The following is a 14099-nucleotide window of genomic DNA, read 5'->3' as shown; positions in this document are numbered from 1 at the left end:
TAATATTATTAAAATTATTAATTAATTTAATAATTTATTGATAAAAATAATTGCTTATTATGAAATTATAAATTTCGAAGGGTCATATGAAATTTCTAAAATCACATCACACAAATTATATTTTAAACCAGGTATATTTGTAATTTGCCTTTTTAATTAATGGTTTATGTATATGCCCACATCGTAGTATAAATATAATAAATGATTCTAGAAGAACAGACACTAGTCAGGTCACTTCAAGTAAAACGAAACGGGATGAGGTTAGCGTAGAGTCCCCCAACCATACGTGCCCTTTACCATCAATACTAACCAAGTAAAATTTTATTTATTTACTTTTATTTTTAATTTTAATTTAATTTAATTTAGCATTCGTTGGATAAGATAATTGTAACTAATTTAAATATAAAATATTATATTCAATTTATAATTATTTTTATTTTTATTTTTTTCAAAATTACAAAAAAAATAAAAGTTCATTCTAATTGAAACTGTTTTAGCTAAGTTAAAATAGTCAAAAAAACTAAATACTACTTTAGTATATCTTTTTATCTTATTTAGGTCGCATCACTTCTTATTTAGATCACATCACCTCTTATTTGAGTCAAATCATCTCTCAATTATATTACACATCTTTTCTTAAAAATTCAAAAAATATACTTATTTAAATCATTTCAAATAACTTCTAGGTATACTTAATTAGATTATTTTAAAAAAAAAATTTAAAATATATTTATAAATTAAAAAATATATTTATTTAGATTCCCCAACAAGTATGTTCAAAAGGGAAGATAGTCCTGTTTAAGAAATTAAATATTTTAATAGATTATTTTAATTTTTGATTATTTTAATAGGTTAAAATATTTATATTTAAGAAAAATCTTAGATTGTTTTTGCAGTTTTTTTTTTTTTGGTAAATAATTTTTTTTGGGTGAATTATTTTTATAATTAGATATGATATTTATAAAAAAAAAATTACTATATAATTATACATTTAAAAAAAAAAAAATCTCCCACAAAAATTATGAAAATAATGGGCTAGTCTGATTTTTTTAAGAGTGGCAGTTATGTAGTTACATCCCAACTTGGAGGCATTTAACGTTATTCCCTCAGGGGTCTCCATATAAATCAACGTCAAACTCGCGGAGGCTTCATATTACCAGAATACACGCACAAACACAACACCATTTTTTACTCTCTCTCTCTCTCTCTCTCTCTCTCTCGAAAATCAGAGGAATTCCTCTCTCTCTCTCTCTCTCTGGCCATAGAAAAATCTGAGAAATTAGCACAATAGGAAAGAACCCAGGTATGTAAAAGCCTATTTGATTTGATTCACAAACTGTGAATGTGTTTTGAGTAGAGAGTTTCTTTTGATTCTTGCTTTGACTTTTCTGCTACAACAAGTTTTGCTCACTTCTGGGTCTTTTATTGTTTTCTGTGCAGTTTTTTGGTACTTCTTGTAATTTCAGCTGCTATTTTATCTTAAATCAAGTTTGAGGTTTAATATATGATCTGGGTATGTATGTCTTGAAAATTTGAAGTTTTATATGTATATGTTTTTAGTTTGAACTTTGATGTCTGAAAAAAATAAATTACCTTCTTTTTGGCCCTTTGATTAATCTTATTTGATTATTTTTATTTATTAAGAATTGTTTTACCAATTCTTGCTTTTGAACTTAGAAGGTCAAATTGTTAATGTTATACTTGATGTGGTTCTGTTGTATAAATTCCATGTTTTTATTCTTTCTCACACACACAACCCTTTTGTTTTTGTGTTTTGGTTAAAGTGGTGGGTAATTTATTGATGTCTTTAATGTTCTGATTCTATAATTATTCTCCTGGAAGTGTCATACTTTGCTTTTCTGAAGTGGAATTGATTAGGTCATGAATTCATTCTTTCAATCCAAAATTATCCTTTTTTTTAGATTTAATTAAGTTGATTTTCTCTTATTTATGATGATTGCTTATATCACTTTCTTCAGAAAGTTCAATCAGTATCAACTATCAATGTCCCACCTGTGAATTTCTATAGCCACGTTGCTTTGTTAAGAAATACTGGAATTGGGAGACTATTTGATCAAGATTTGATTTGAGTTTTGGATCTCATTTTTTCAGAATTTGTGGTTTTGCAAGTATATCAAGAGAGTTTCTGATTTTGGGCATCGGCTTTTCCAATTGGTGGTTTAGTTTTTTATTTGCAGACGTGAATAATTATTACTTCTCATTATTCATAAGGTTTCTCCTAAATTTTTTTTGTTAGTTCTAGGTTTTAGCTTAGGTTTAGTGACCTCTCTGGAGCATCTCCATATGTCTTGTAATCTTTCTCCTAAATTATCTCGTACTTCATGAAATTGTTCATGGTTACCACCATTTAATCTTCTCCCCAAATTTGTTCTAGGTTTTGTTAGAAAAAATGCCAAATTCTTATGTCTCGGGTAACTAATTTGTGTGGTTCATAAATTTTGTTAAGTCCTGGTGTTCAATCCATATTCTGAAATTTAATCATCTAAGCCATCATGTATGTTCGTTTATGTGGAATTTGTATTGCTGATCCAATATCTGGATGTTCCCTAAGTAAATGTAACGTAGCTAAAGAACAAAAAGGGGATGTGATCCATTTAAATTTATATTTTGTTTGTTGAAGTCGGTTGTGGAAAGTCCTACAACTGCATCTGAGATCATTGCAAGTATTAAGATCACTAAAAAGAGTAGTAACGACTGGCTCAAAAGGACCTAGACCAAGGCAACCAATGGTCATGCAGCAAGTAAGAGCCTGGAGCTTGTAGCTTAAGCATCTGGATTGTTGTAGAGCCCTAGAAATGACTAGATTGCAAGGGGCTCATATCTAGACCGAAAAACCTCCTAACGCATGCTCTAAATAAAGGGATTCCTACCATAGCAAGCCTTGGAAATCAAAAAGGGGGTGAGATGTGGTTCACTGGAACCACACTATTGAAGAAGTAAGAAGTAAAAACCGAACGGTTCATGACAGAAATCTATATGCCTTCTCAAAAGGGCAAGTGTCTCCTTGAGTAGGAAATTAATCTCACTCAAAAAAGAGGGACATCCACATCATCAGGTTTTGAGTTTTTGTGAGTTCAGATTATGAAAGGCAGCTTGACGATGAGGTTAAGAGCTAAATCAGTTCTCAATAGGCTAGAGATGGGATGATTTCTACATAACGGCCCCGTTTGGTAGAGCTGTGAGAAAGTGATTATAACTTATAACTTAACAGCTTATAATTTATAATTGTGAACATAAGCTGATTTTTTACTTATAAATTAAGCTTCTCCTCCCCCACTCAAAGAATAAGTTGATTTTTGACTTACAAAAAATTATAAGCTGTATTGTTAAGCTGAACAAAACAAATCAAAATAGCTTAAATTAAGTTAAAAGTTGAAATAAGCCCTATCAAACAGGACCAACATGGACCCTTCAAAATAAATCAATTACTCATGTCGGGCACCTGACACTAACAAGGGTGTGAGATATGTGTCCGATACTTTCTATAGGACACTTATTATATATTTGTATTTAGCACTAGTGTTATATGTATATATTGTTCTATAATTGCTATGGAATTAGTAAAATGCCTTTTAGATATTGTATGTTATATATAACACAATTTTATCTTACATAATGGATTAAAAATATAAAAATATAACCCTTTTTTCCTGAGTCTGTATACCTTTACATTTGAGATTTGATGGGTCTGACCTCTTGAATATGCACCCACACCTGATACTCGTACCAAAGTCTATGTAACATAAGATTCTTTTGCATGCCTTTCTATGAGTTGAACTTTGAACCTTAGGGGTTATTTCCCATTAATGTTGAATGTAGTTACGTAACAAGTGGGCAATCACAGCAAGAGAAAGGTCAATACCCCTTCTCACATGTTGCAAATTACCGTAGTTAATGGATGTAAGAATTCTTCTAGATATTGTTGCTGTGGTATTTTTGTTTTCAATGATTTGTTGTATGTTCTTCTTCACCAAAAACTCTCACCTTGTTGATTATTGTAGCAATTGATTATCATAGCTGCACCTTGTTTATGGGCTTGTGGTGAGAGTGAAGGCTTAGTGACAGCTATGGAGCAGGAAGAGTGACTTGTAGTGTATCTTTGTATCATTTTTTGTACGTCTGGTTATTCTTGCTTGTCTTAATAGTGAAAGTAAAGATCTAAAGGTCAGAGGACTTTTGTGTGTCATAGTACCTCTTTGAGGATTGTATTTTTTAAGTATGTTTTGTGCTTGTAATATTGTCTAAGATTGGGGATCCAATCATTGCAATTTCTGTTTGTGACTTTTAAATAGACTTGTTTTCTGTATGCAGTCAATTGAATGTGAAATTGTAGGAGTGCTTGTTGAAATTGTGTCTCGAAATCTTAGTTGAAGGAACCATCGGTTCTCTCTTGCACTGGGACCAATATATATATATATATTTTTTAAGGGCTAATTTTGGGTTTCAATGTGAGAGAGAACTCGTCACATAAAGGGGTTAGTGTTTGTGACAGAAAGCATCTCTCTTGTACCATCATATTCATTCTGAATGATTCCAATAATCTTCACCCATTGAGGTAAGCCTCAAACCAAACTACGTAACTCTGTGCCATGTTTTTGGGATTCTTGTTTCTCGATTTTGTATATGATCCATAATCCAAGGTCTGTTGTAACACTGCATATGTTTCATACTTTCCTTAATCTTGATTACTGTTCATGCTTCTTTCAATGCTGTTATTGTCTGTCTATCTACCTTGGTTGTTTATTGAGTTATTAACCCAACTTCAGAATCTGTCTAGCCTTGGCCAGTTGGCCTGCCTCAATAGTGATAATTTACTCTTCTTGGTGTTTGTGCAACAGTTTTTGCAATTAATTTAAGATTTTTTTTTTTTTCTTGCCCTGGGTGTTGGAGGTGAAAAAAACTCTTCAAGATTATGATTGTATATTAGAACCTCATATAAGGTTCACTGTTATTGACTGTGAATCTTATTTTGTTACGGTAGATAAATAATAATTACATTTCCTTCCAAAATTTAAGACTCAATTCATTGTTGACTAAGTGTTTGTGTAATATTTACTCAACTATGTTTCAACATTGGAGTAGCATTGATGTTGTTTTCTCTTTTTGCAGAGCATGTTGGTTCTATAGCAGGAGCAATTATTGGTGATAGAGCTGCCTGATAATGTGCAACCTTTACCAAATGAGAAATTTAGCGAGGTCGTGAGAGCAAGAAGGTTTGATATACTGCACTACCTTCACTAGCTAAATCAATCAACAGTTAGATGCAACCATCCCAGGAGCAACAAAGTTCAGGCAGTATCCATGGCTTGTACCACCAGCCTATGCAGCAGATCGAACCATACTGCATCTCTCCTTTCCAAATTTTGACCAACAACGTGTTCCCTGAAAATGGGAGCCAAGCAACCCAAGTTTCATTCCAGTCTTACAATGAACCGTACTTCACACTGGAATCGTCTCCAGCAAAAGGTTACATTGTCTATGATTCCCCTCCTGCTGTGAGCATCTCTTCTAACCGGACTCCCTTTTCACCACAAGGTTCTCAGTCATACCTGTCAGATCCACATCATTCCTCTGACAATACTTATGGATCCACAGTTAGCGGGTCTTCCGTTGTCGATGATGGTAATGGACTCAGGCACATATTGAAAGATTTGGAGAATAAATTGTTGGGGCCTGAATCTGATGATGACATCAGCAGTTGCTCCTTCAAAGGTGCAGGCCACCAAGCATATTCCTCAACAAGTTCAAATCAAATGATGGAAACGAGCCCCAGCTTAGACTTAAAACAAATGCTTGTAGCCTGTGCAGAAGCAGTGTCGGAGGAAGATATGGAAACCGCATCGAGATTGATGCTTAAGTTAGAAGGCATGGTTTCAGTCTGCGGGGAACCGATCCATCGGTTGGGTGCATACATGTTGGAAGGGCTTAGAGCAAGATTGTTATCATCAGGGAGTTTAATCTACAAAAAACTGAAGTGCAGAGAAGTGCTACCGACCAGTTCAGAGCTTATGTCCTACATGCATGTCCTCTATCAGATCTGCCCTTACTACAAATTTGCCTACAATTCTGCCAATGTTGTTATAAAGGAAGCTATGGAAAATGAGAGCAGAATCCACATTATTGATTTTCAGCTTGCACAGGGAAGCCAGTGGGTGGACCTCATTAAGGATCTTGCCAAACGGCCTGGTGGGCCCCCATACATTCGCATCACCGGGGTTGATGATTCCGATTCAGCTCATGCTCGAGGTGGAGGGCTTGACATTGTGGGGGAAAGGCTATCAAAAGTTGCTGCGTCGTGTGGAGTGTCATTTGGATTTCATGGTGCTGCTATGTCTGGATGTGAGGTTGAACTAACGAATCTTAGAGTTCAACATGGAGAAGCACTGGCCGTGAATTTCCCTTACATGTTGCACCACATGCCAGATGAGAGCGTTACCACTAGCAATCATCGAGATCGGCTATTGAGGCTGGTTAAGAGCTTGTCGCCCAAGGTCATGATCCTCGTCGAGCAAGAATCCAATACCAACACTGCTGCATTCGTTCCACGGTTCAAGGAGACATTGGACTATTATATGGCTATGTTTGAATCGATTGACGCTGCTCGTCCAAGAGATGATAAGCAGCGGATCAGTGCAGAAGAGCACTGTGTGGCTCGGGACATTGTGAACATAATAGCATGTGAGGGAGCAGAGAGGGTGGAAAGGCACGAGCCGTTTGGGAAGTGGAGGTCAAGACTTATGATGGCGGGGTTTATGCCGTGCCCTATGAGTTCCTCAGTGAGCATAGAAATTAGCCGAGTCTTGAAGGACTACAGCGAGAATTTCAGATTTGCAGAGAGGGACGGGGTTCTTTATCTTGGCTGGAAGAATAGGGTTTTGGCAACATCTTCGGCGTGGAGGTGAGAAACGGTTTTGTGGCTGCTTTGATGCATAATTTCTGTAAATTCTCTCTCAATGTTGTTTTTTGTTATTTTCTTTACGCTGTGTTTGGTTGGGAGATTTGGAAAGGGAAAGAGAAAAGATAGGTGAAATGAGAATAAAATATATCTATATTTTACTTAATTTTATACAATTTTTTCCTTTTTATTGTCAAATCCTCTAACCAAACACAGTATTAGAGTGATATTGCTCTCTCTGTATTAATACACAGGCTAGAAGAGCTAAGCTCTCTTCTAGTAAGTAAGACCTTGTGCTTTGTATAGCTCAGACTTCTCCAACGTTCAGCAATTGTTGTACATGCCTGCCTAGGTGCCTAGGAATGAAATTAGTGAGCTTATTATTATTGTTTTCTTTAGCTAGTATTTTGTGGTAGTGTAATTTATTTTTTTCGAATGATTTTATCTGGATTTTATTTATTTATTTTTTTAATCAAATAAAAAACAAAGAGGGTTGGTTTGAATAATTGAAAGGGGAATTTTTGACAGAATCCTAACTAGAATGATCCGTAATGGTTGTGTTCTTGAAATCCCAAATTCGCCGCATGCTGTATAGCCCAATGCTTTTGTTTCTTTTTTGGGTAAATTACGCTGACGCCTCTTGAAGTTTGGTCCAATTGCATCTTATTCCTTGATGTTTTAGAATTACATTATCTCTTGTGATTAATAGTCTTATTTTACAAACCTTCATGTTTATATAAAAGGCAATAATTTTTAGTAGAAAAACAGAAGAAATTACATTGAAAAAAAAATAAAGGAAAAAAAAAAAAAAAAAAACAGAGGAAGTAAAGTAAAGTAAGAAAAAAGAGAGAGTGCATAAGTTCAATGTTTTCGTTCCATCTAAATAATTACAATGACAGGGGGTTAATATAATTTCTCAAAAGTCAGGGAGTGATATGTATTAAATCCAAGTCTCAAGAGGTATAAGTGTAATTTACCTTTTGTTTTTTTGGTACGATTTTTGTGTTTGCATATCAATTACTATAACAGCAATCAAAAAGTGGAAAGTTAGTAGATTAACATTCGTTATCATGTTGAATCACAATGCGATTGTCATGCTTGCTGCAAATTGAATAGACCTTCTAATTTGATTCATATATATACTCGATGAGAAAGATCACTAGTTAATACAAGTTAACTTTATACTAGAGCATAAATAAAAGTATTCAGTTACTAATGAACCAAGGCATCAATCCACAAGATTAATATTTAGGCACATATCACTTGTCAATGGGGATATTCAATAACATATAAATTTTCTAATTTTATAAAAATAAAAATAAAAATAAAAAGAAAAGAAAAAGGTGAAGTGAATTACATTGACACATGCTCTATTCATCTGAAATCACATTGACACTTCTTACTATAATCTCTTGCTTTCTTGCTTTAAAAGATTTTATAGCACATTGACCATTTTACGAGTCAACATTTTGTTGACCAAACGAAAAACGGTTGATGTTAGCAAAAACAAATCTTTCAAATGCCTATTTTTTCCTATTTAAATAAATTCTTCTTCTTACTCGTTTCATTTTCAATCACAACCAAACTCCCAACCACACCTGTAATGATGTACTAAGGTCTCACTTAAGAAGTGACTTATAAATTGATTTATTGGCTTAGGTCTCGTTTGGCAACTTCATATTTTAGTCAATAAGTCAAAAAATCATTATAAGTTATCACATCACTCTCTCTATTTTTATGCACATATTTTTATAAAAAGTCAAAAAATTACTAAAATAGCTTGGTTCCAAACGAGGCCTTATTAAGAAAAAAATATACAAAAAAATAAAGAAATGATGTGATTAAGGCCGAATTGTGCAACATTGAGACTGTTAATTAGGATCTCTTAACTTTACTTGCTTGCCAAATTATATATTTTATGTCTGTTTAATGTCAATCAGGTTGTACATAGTCGGAGCATAAAATGGGCAAAAATACAGAATTTGGAGAGAAAAGAGCTTCCCGCACGCGCATTGACTTTTCCCACACGTGCAGTTGTACCTCGAAAAACGGGCCCGATGTTTTGAACCTGTTTGAAAGACAACAGAGGTATAAAAAGGCAAGAAGGAGGCTGGATTAGGATTCGAAAATTATTCTAAAGAAAGGGAGGCTAGGGTTTTGAAAAGATGATTTCTCCTCAAGCTTGAAGGACAACTTTCATGGGGGCTTCTTCCTCATCCTCTTCCTCTTCCCACTCCTCCATGAGTGGCTAGTCTTCTTTTTTAGGGTTTTGATGAAACCTTAGCCATGTAATAGGATTTTTCATAAGTTTTGATTATGAATCGGTTTGAATCAATGTATGGATGATTTAGAAGTTTTTAATAATTGTTCATTTCATCTCTGCAAGTATTTTACTCTTTGTGATTGTTTAATACTTTCCATATATTAGTTTTCTTTGTGTTTGTGTTCAAAGTACGAGATGAGTCATGCTATGAGAAACGGGTCGTGTTGCTACCATAGTTTAGAGCAAACGCCTCGTGCTACTCGGGATGATTTGTGCCTGTACGTTGAATGTGACAACCCTCTTGATCAATATTTTAAACTTGTAACTATGAAATATTGGATATTTCAAACCTAATTACAATTGATGGCCGATGTTAAATCTCATCTATGTGGTGGTTAGTGGTGAATTCTTTGCCCTAGGATTTTTTTCCAAAAATAAATCTCTCAAACCCTACGTTTAATTGTCAATTTAATTTTTCAATTTCATTTAATTCATGTTTAGTCATAAAATCTCTCAATCTTTTTAATCAAAATTAATTTAGGAATTTAGCGAGTAAATTAGTCTAATTTCATAATTGTCCCTGTGGATCGATACTTGAACTTGCCATTATTCTAAAAGAATTTGGTATAGTTTAGTATTTATATTTGGCATGTGTAACGATCCATCAAATTTTAGCGCTGTTACCAGGGACTTTTGACTTAATTGAGTAGTTTAAAGTCACATTCCTATTTTAATTTTTAGTTTAGGATTTTATATTTTTGTGTTGCTAAGTGTGCAGAGCGTTTATCACCGAAGTGCAAGCGGAGTGCAACCGAGCTCTAAAAAAAACAAAAACAAACTGCAACACTAAAGTGCTAAAAATGAAGCCAACACTCGCAAGCAAAGCACAAAAGTGCTAAAAAGAAAGACAAAGCTAAATTGGAGGTTGGAGACAACGTTTACACGTCACGTACCTGCAAGACGAGTAAAGCGTTTTCGTTAAATCGCTGTAAGTATTCTCTTCTTTGGTATTTTTGCTTTCATAGAGTCGGAACTTAGTGTCTGTGTGAGTAATGTATGCACAGGCGCTGTTCTTATCACCCTGAATTGTGGAGTTTGGACCTTGAACTAAAAGGGCTCTTAGGAAACTTAGAGCATTTGCCCGTGTTCCTAGGCTTTAATATTCATATCCATACTTTGAACCAATAAAAATGGAAAACTCGAATGGCCTAAATGGGCCCAACCGGACCCTTAAGGATTACTTCACACCAACTGCATACACATCACCATCATGCATCCAATTACCCGACACCACTGCTGCTTATTATGAGATTAAGTCCAGCACCATACAAATGCTCCCATCATTCTATGGACTAGCTCATGATGATTCTTACAAACATTTAAATAAATTTTTGGAAATTTGCTCTACAGTGAGGATCTAGAATTTCACAAATGAGGCCTTAATGTTGCGATTGTTCCCATTCTCATTAAAGGAAAAAGTCAAACACTGGCCGAACTCCTTACTTGCTAATTCTATCACAATTTAGGACCAATTATAATAAAAATTTCTAGAGAAGTACTTTCCTATTCGAAAGACCAACCAACTTAGGCAAGCCATCACTAATTTTGCTCAAATTGATGGCGAACAATTTCATGAGACATGTGAGAGACTTCGTGACCTTCTCCAATAGTGTCCCCACCACCAAGTGCCTGATTGGCAACTTGTTCAAACATTTTACTATGGCTTAACTGAGTCTTACCGCCAAATGGTGGATTCTTCTTGTGGTGGGACATTCATGTCCAAAAATGATTGTGAAAACCCATATTTAAATTATTCTTAAAATAAAATTAATTAATTAATTAATTAATTGTATTCAGAATCTACCTAAAATATATAATAGTACAAAAAAAATAGTTTTAAATTAACCCAATTCTATCACTAACAAAGACCTTATTAAGAATAAAAATGTTATGGATGTTCAATAATTATTGTTTTAAAAAAAATAAAAAAATAAAAAAAAATTTCGTGGCTGTTTACATGGTGATATGGGAACCATAAACCATTATCTTTCTTAGGATTTAGGGAAAGCCATAGAATTTGGAGAAAGTGAGCAAAGAAATTAGAGAAAGCCTAATTCTTAGAACTTGGAGAAATGGAATGGTTTTATTAATGAAAAGAATGTGTGAGAGAGAGGGAGCTAGCCACGGAGTCTATATAATGCACCTAGTAGTATGCACAGAAAGTTTATATTTTTTGGGCTAAGCATAAACCATATACATCCAAATAGAGGGAATTCTTGTGGAAGAAGAGGAGGAGGTTGAGGTTGCATATTTTTCCTACCATTTCATTATTCCGTTTCAACCCTACAACTAAGTGAGAAAACCCTCTCAATCCTCTCATTTTTTTTACATAATTGAAATTTTCAGATTGTATACATATGATACATTGTCTAAATTGTGTTGAAAATAATCTGTGTTGAATCTGCCAGCATGTTTGCCTAAAGTTTTAGACAATTTCATACTCAAAATTTTGAGATGATTTCTTCTACAAAGTTGTTGATAATGATGTCTAGTTCATCCAGGAATTTTGGTAACAATTTTTGAGCTTCCTACGAATTTATACAAATTTTTAACAAAAATCTGAAATTGTGTTGAAGATAATCTATTTTGAATCTGCTAGCATGTTTGCCTGAATTTTTAGACAATTTTATACTCAAAATTTCGAGATGATTTCTTCTACAAAATTGTTGATAATGATTTCTAGTTCATCCAAGAATTTTGGTAACAATTTTCAAGCTTTCCACGAATTTATACAAATTTTTAACTAAATTTGAAACTGTGTTGAGAATAATCTGTTTTGAATCTGCCAGCATGTTACCCGAATTTTTAGATAATTTTATACTCAAACTTTCAAGATAATTTCTTCTACAAAGTTGTTGATAATGATGTCTAGTTTATCCAAAAATTTTTGGAAACAATTTTTGAGCTTTCTACGAATTTATACAAATTTTTAACTAAATCTGAAACTGTGTTGAGAATAATCTGTTTTGAATCTGCCAGCATGTTTACCCGAATTTTTAGATAATCTTATACTCAAAATTTCGAGATGATTTCTTCTACAAATATGTTGATAATGATGTCTAGTTTATCCAGAAATTTTTGGCAACAAATTTTGAGCTTCTTACGAATTTATACAAATTTTTAACTAAATCTGAAACTGTGAGACAAATTTTACTATGTATTTGAAAACTTATTCAAAATCCTATACTAAGCCAAATATGGTAATTTCTAACTAAAAGATGAGACTTGAGAAGTCTAGTTTCATGATAAATTTTTAGATTATGGGTTTGATCTATGAATTAATCTAAATGAATAATGGTATATATAAAGTTAACAATTGACGGTTAATACCAGTTGTTTAGGGTGAGTATTGGTTTTAAAGAGTGTACGAAATTAAGGGTTGACGGTCAATACCGGTTGTTCAGAGTGAGCCATGGTTTTGAGAATTCTCACGTAAATTGTGTTGCGAAACTCTACGATGGCACGGGACTTATTTGAACCCTTTTCGGTATTCGGTTTTGGAATAAGGGTGGATGTGCAAGTGGCACACAGGGAGGTTACTTACCCCTGGCAGACCGTTTCCTTGGGGCAGACCACGGATGCCACTACTTGGGTATATAACTCCGAACGTGGGCATCCCTGGTAGTTACGGTTGGTAACACTTCAATATTTGACCAAGGGAGGGTTTCAAATTAACCGTTGCCATGCTTAGTGGTTGGTAAGTTAAATCTCTTTGGTGAGATTTCGAGTGTCACCTAATTTATTAAAATTACTGAAATTATTCTAATGGTTGTAATTTATGTGTACAATTATATTGTTATCTCATGTTTAGAATCTTATTATTTTTCTCTTAAAAAGAATGGTAGGTTGGTTACGTTTTCTTACTGTGTTGCAAAACTCATGGCATATATTTTGTTGCCCTGGCGTTTCATGCCAGATTATGTCGAAGAAGAGACTGAGGCTGAAATTGAAGCTGCTGCCAATATCGAACCTTGGCTGGCTTAGAGTCAAGATTTTATCAAAATAAAATCATGTTATCCCTTGTATTAGGATTTAACTATGTTGTGACGTTGTGTGTGAACTTGTAGTTTTATTTTGTTGTTGGACTTTGACTATGTAAGAACTTAAAACTTCCTAATCAATAGTTAAAACTTTATCTAGCAAGTTATCGTTATTTAAATCTTATGACGTTTCAAAAAAAATTTGGGGCGTCACAATGATGCCGAGACATGGAAATTGTTTGAGAACCTAAGTGATAATTCCTTTCACCATGCCTCTGCAGCTTGACAAGTCCGGCAACCAGTAGTTGGAGCCCCAAAAAGAGGGGGCATTTATGAGGTCGGGCAAAACCTAGAGTTAGCCCAACAAGTAGAGGCATTGTCCCAAAAAATGAACCAATTATTAGTTGCGGGACATGCCCCTACACAGGAAGATCAGCCTCAATTTCACGAGGCATGGGCTATTTGTGCGAGCCCTGCTCATGACTTGAGTGAGTGCCCTTCGGTATCACAATTTTCGGAATTAGTCCAAGAGCATGTAAATGAGGATCAAGGATTCTCCAACCCGGATAATGACCCATATTCCAATACATATAATCTGGGATGGAGAAATCACCCTAATTTTTCATGGAAACCTCCTTCATAAGGCACTTCTCACAATCCTCCACCACCAAGGTAGAATTTTAATAATTTTGCCAATCAATCTTCCTACCGATTACCACAACCTTATCGACCCCCATAACCTTACCGATAACCACAACCCCCGCCTATTTCTCAAGGCAACTTGGCCTTTGAGACTCATATGTTAGAAGTCCTCTCAGAACTTAAGAGGTTAGCACCAGTAGTTCACTCCCATACTCACTCCATTGTCAAGCTAAAGGCC

General features: G+C 34.4%; 1 protein-coding gene across 3 annotated transcripts; it reads left to right on the top strand.

The window, feature by feature from the left end:
* Positions 1–1142: 1142 nt before the first annotated feature.
* Positions 1143–7302, top strand: LOC114313303 (scarecrow-like protein 13). Of its 3 annotated transcripts, XM_028259683.2 has the most exons (3): positions 1151–1303; positions 1441–1513; positions 5131–7302. In XM_028259683.2, exon 3 carries the CDS (start codon positions 5283–5285, stop codon positions 6921–6923), a length of 1641 nt encoding a protein of 546 aa, XP_028115484.2. In that variant the 5' UTR covers positions 1151–1303; positions 1441–1513; positions 5131–5282; the 3' UTR covers positions 6924–7302. The 3 variants fall into 3 exon arrangements, with proteins under 3 accessions (XP_028115483.2, XP_028115484.2, XP_028115485.2); XM_028259682.2 differs by lacking the exon at positions 1441–1513 and having other exon boundaries at positions 1143–1303; XM_028259684.2 differs by lacking the exons at positions 1151–1303; positions 1441–1513 and adding an exon at positions 2840–4576.
* The last annotated feature ends 6797 nt before the right edge of the window (positions 7303–14099 follow it).

Source organism: Camellia sinensis, chromosome 9 (genome assembly GCF_055761805.1).
Source record: "Camellia sinensis isolate YWXY chromosome 9, ASM5576180v1, whole genome shotgun sequence".
Taxonomy (NCBI): Eukaryota; Viridiplantae; Streptophyta; class Magnoliopsida; order Ericales; family Theaceae; genus Camellia; species Camellia sinensis.
Note: the sequence above shows the minus strand (reverse complement) of the source record. Positions and strands in the feature narration are given on the sequence as shown.

Excerpts from the sequence above, each read along its gene's own strand:
- LOC114313303 (XM_028259682.2), top strand. The coding sequence starts at position 5,283 with ATGCAACCATCCCAGGAGCAACAAAGTTCAGGCAGTATCCATGGCTTG.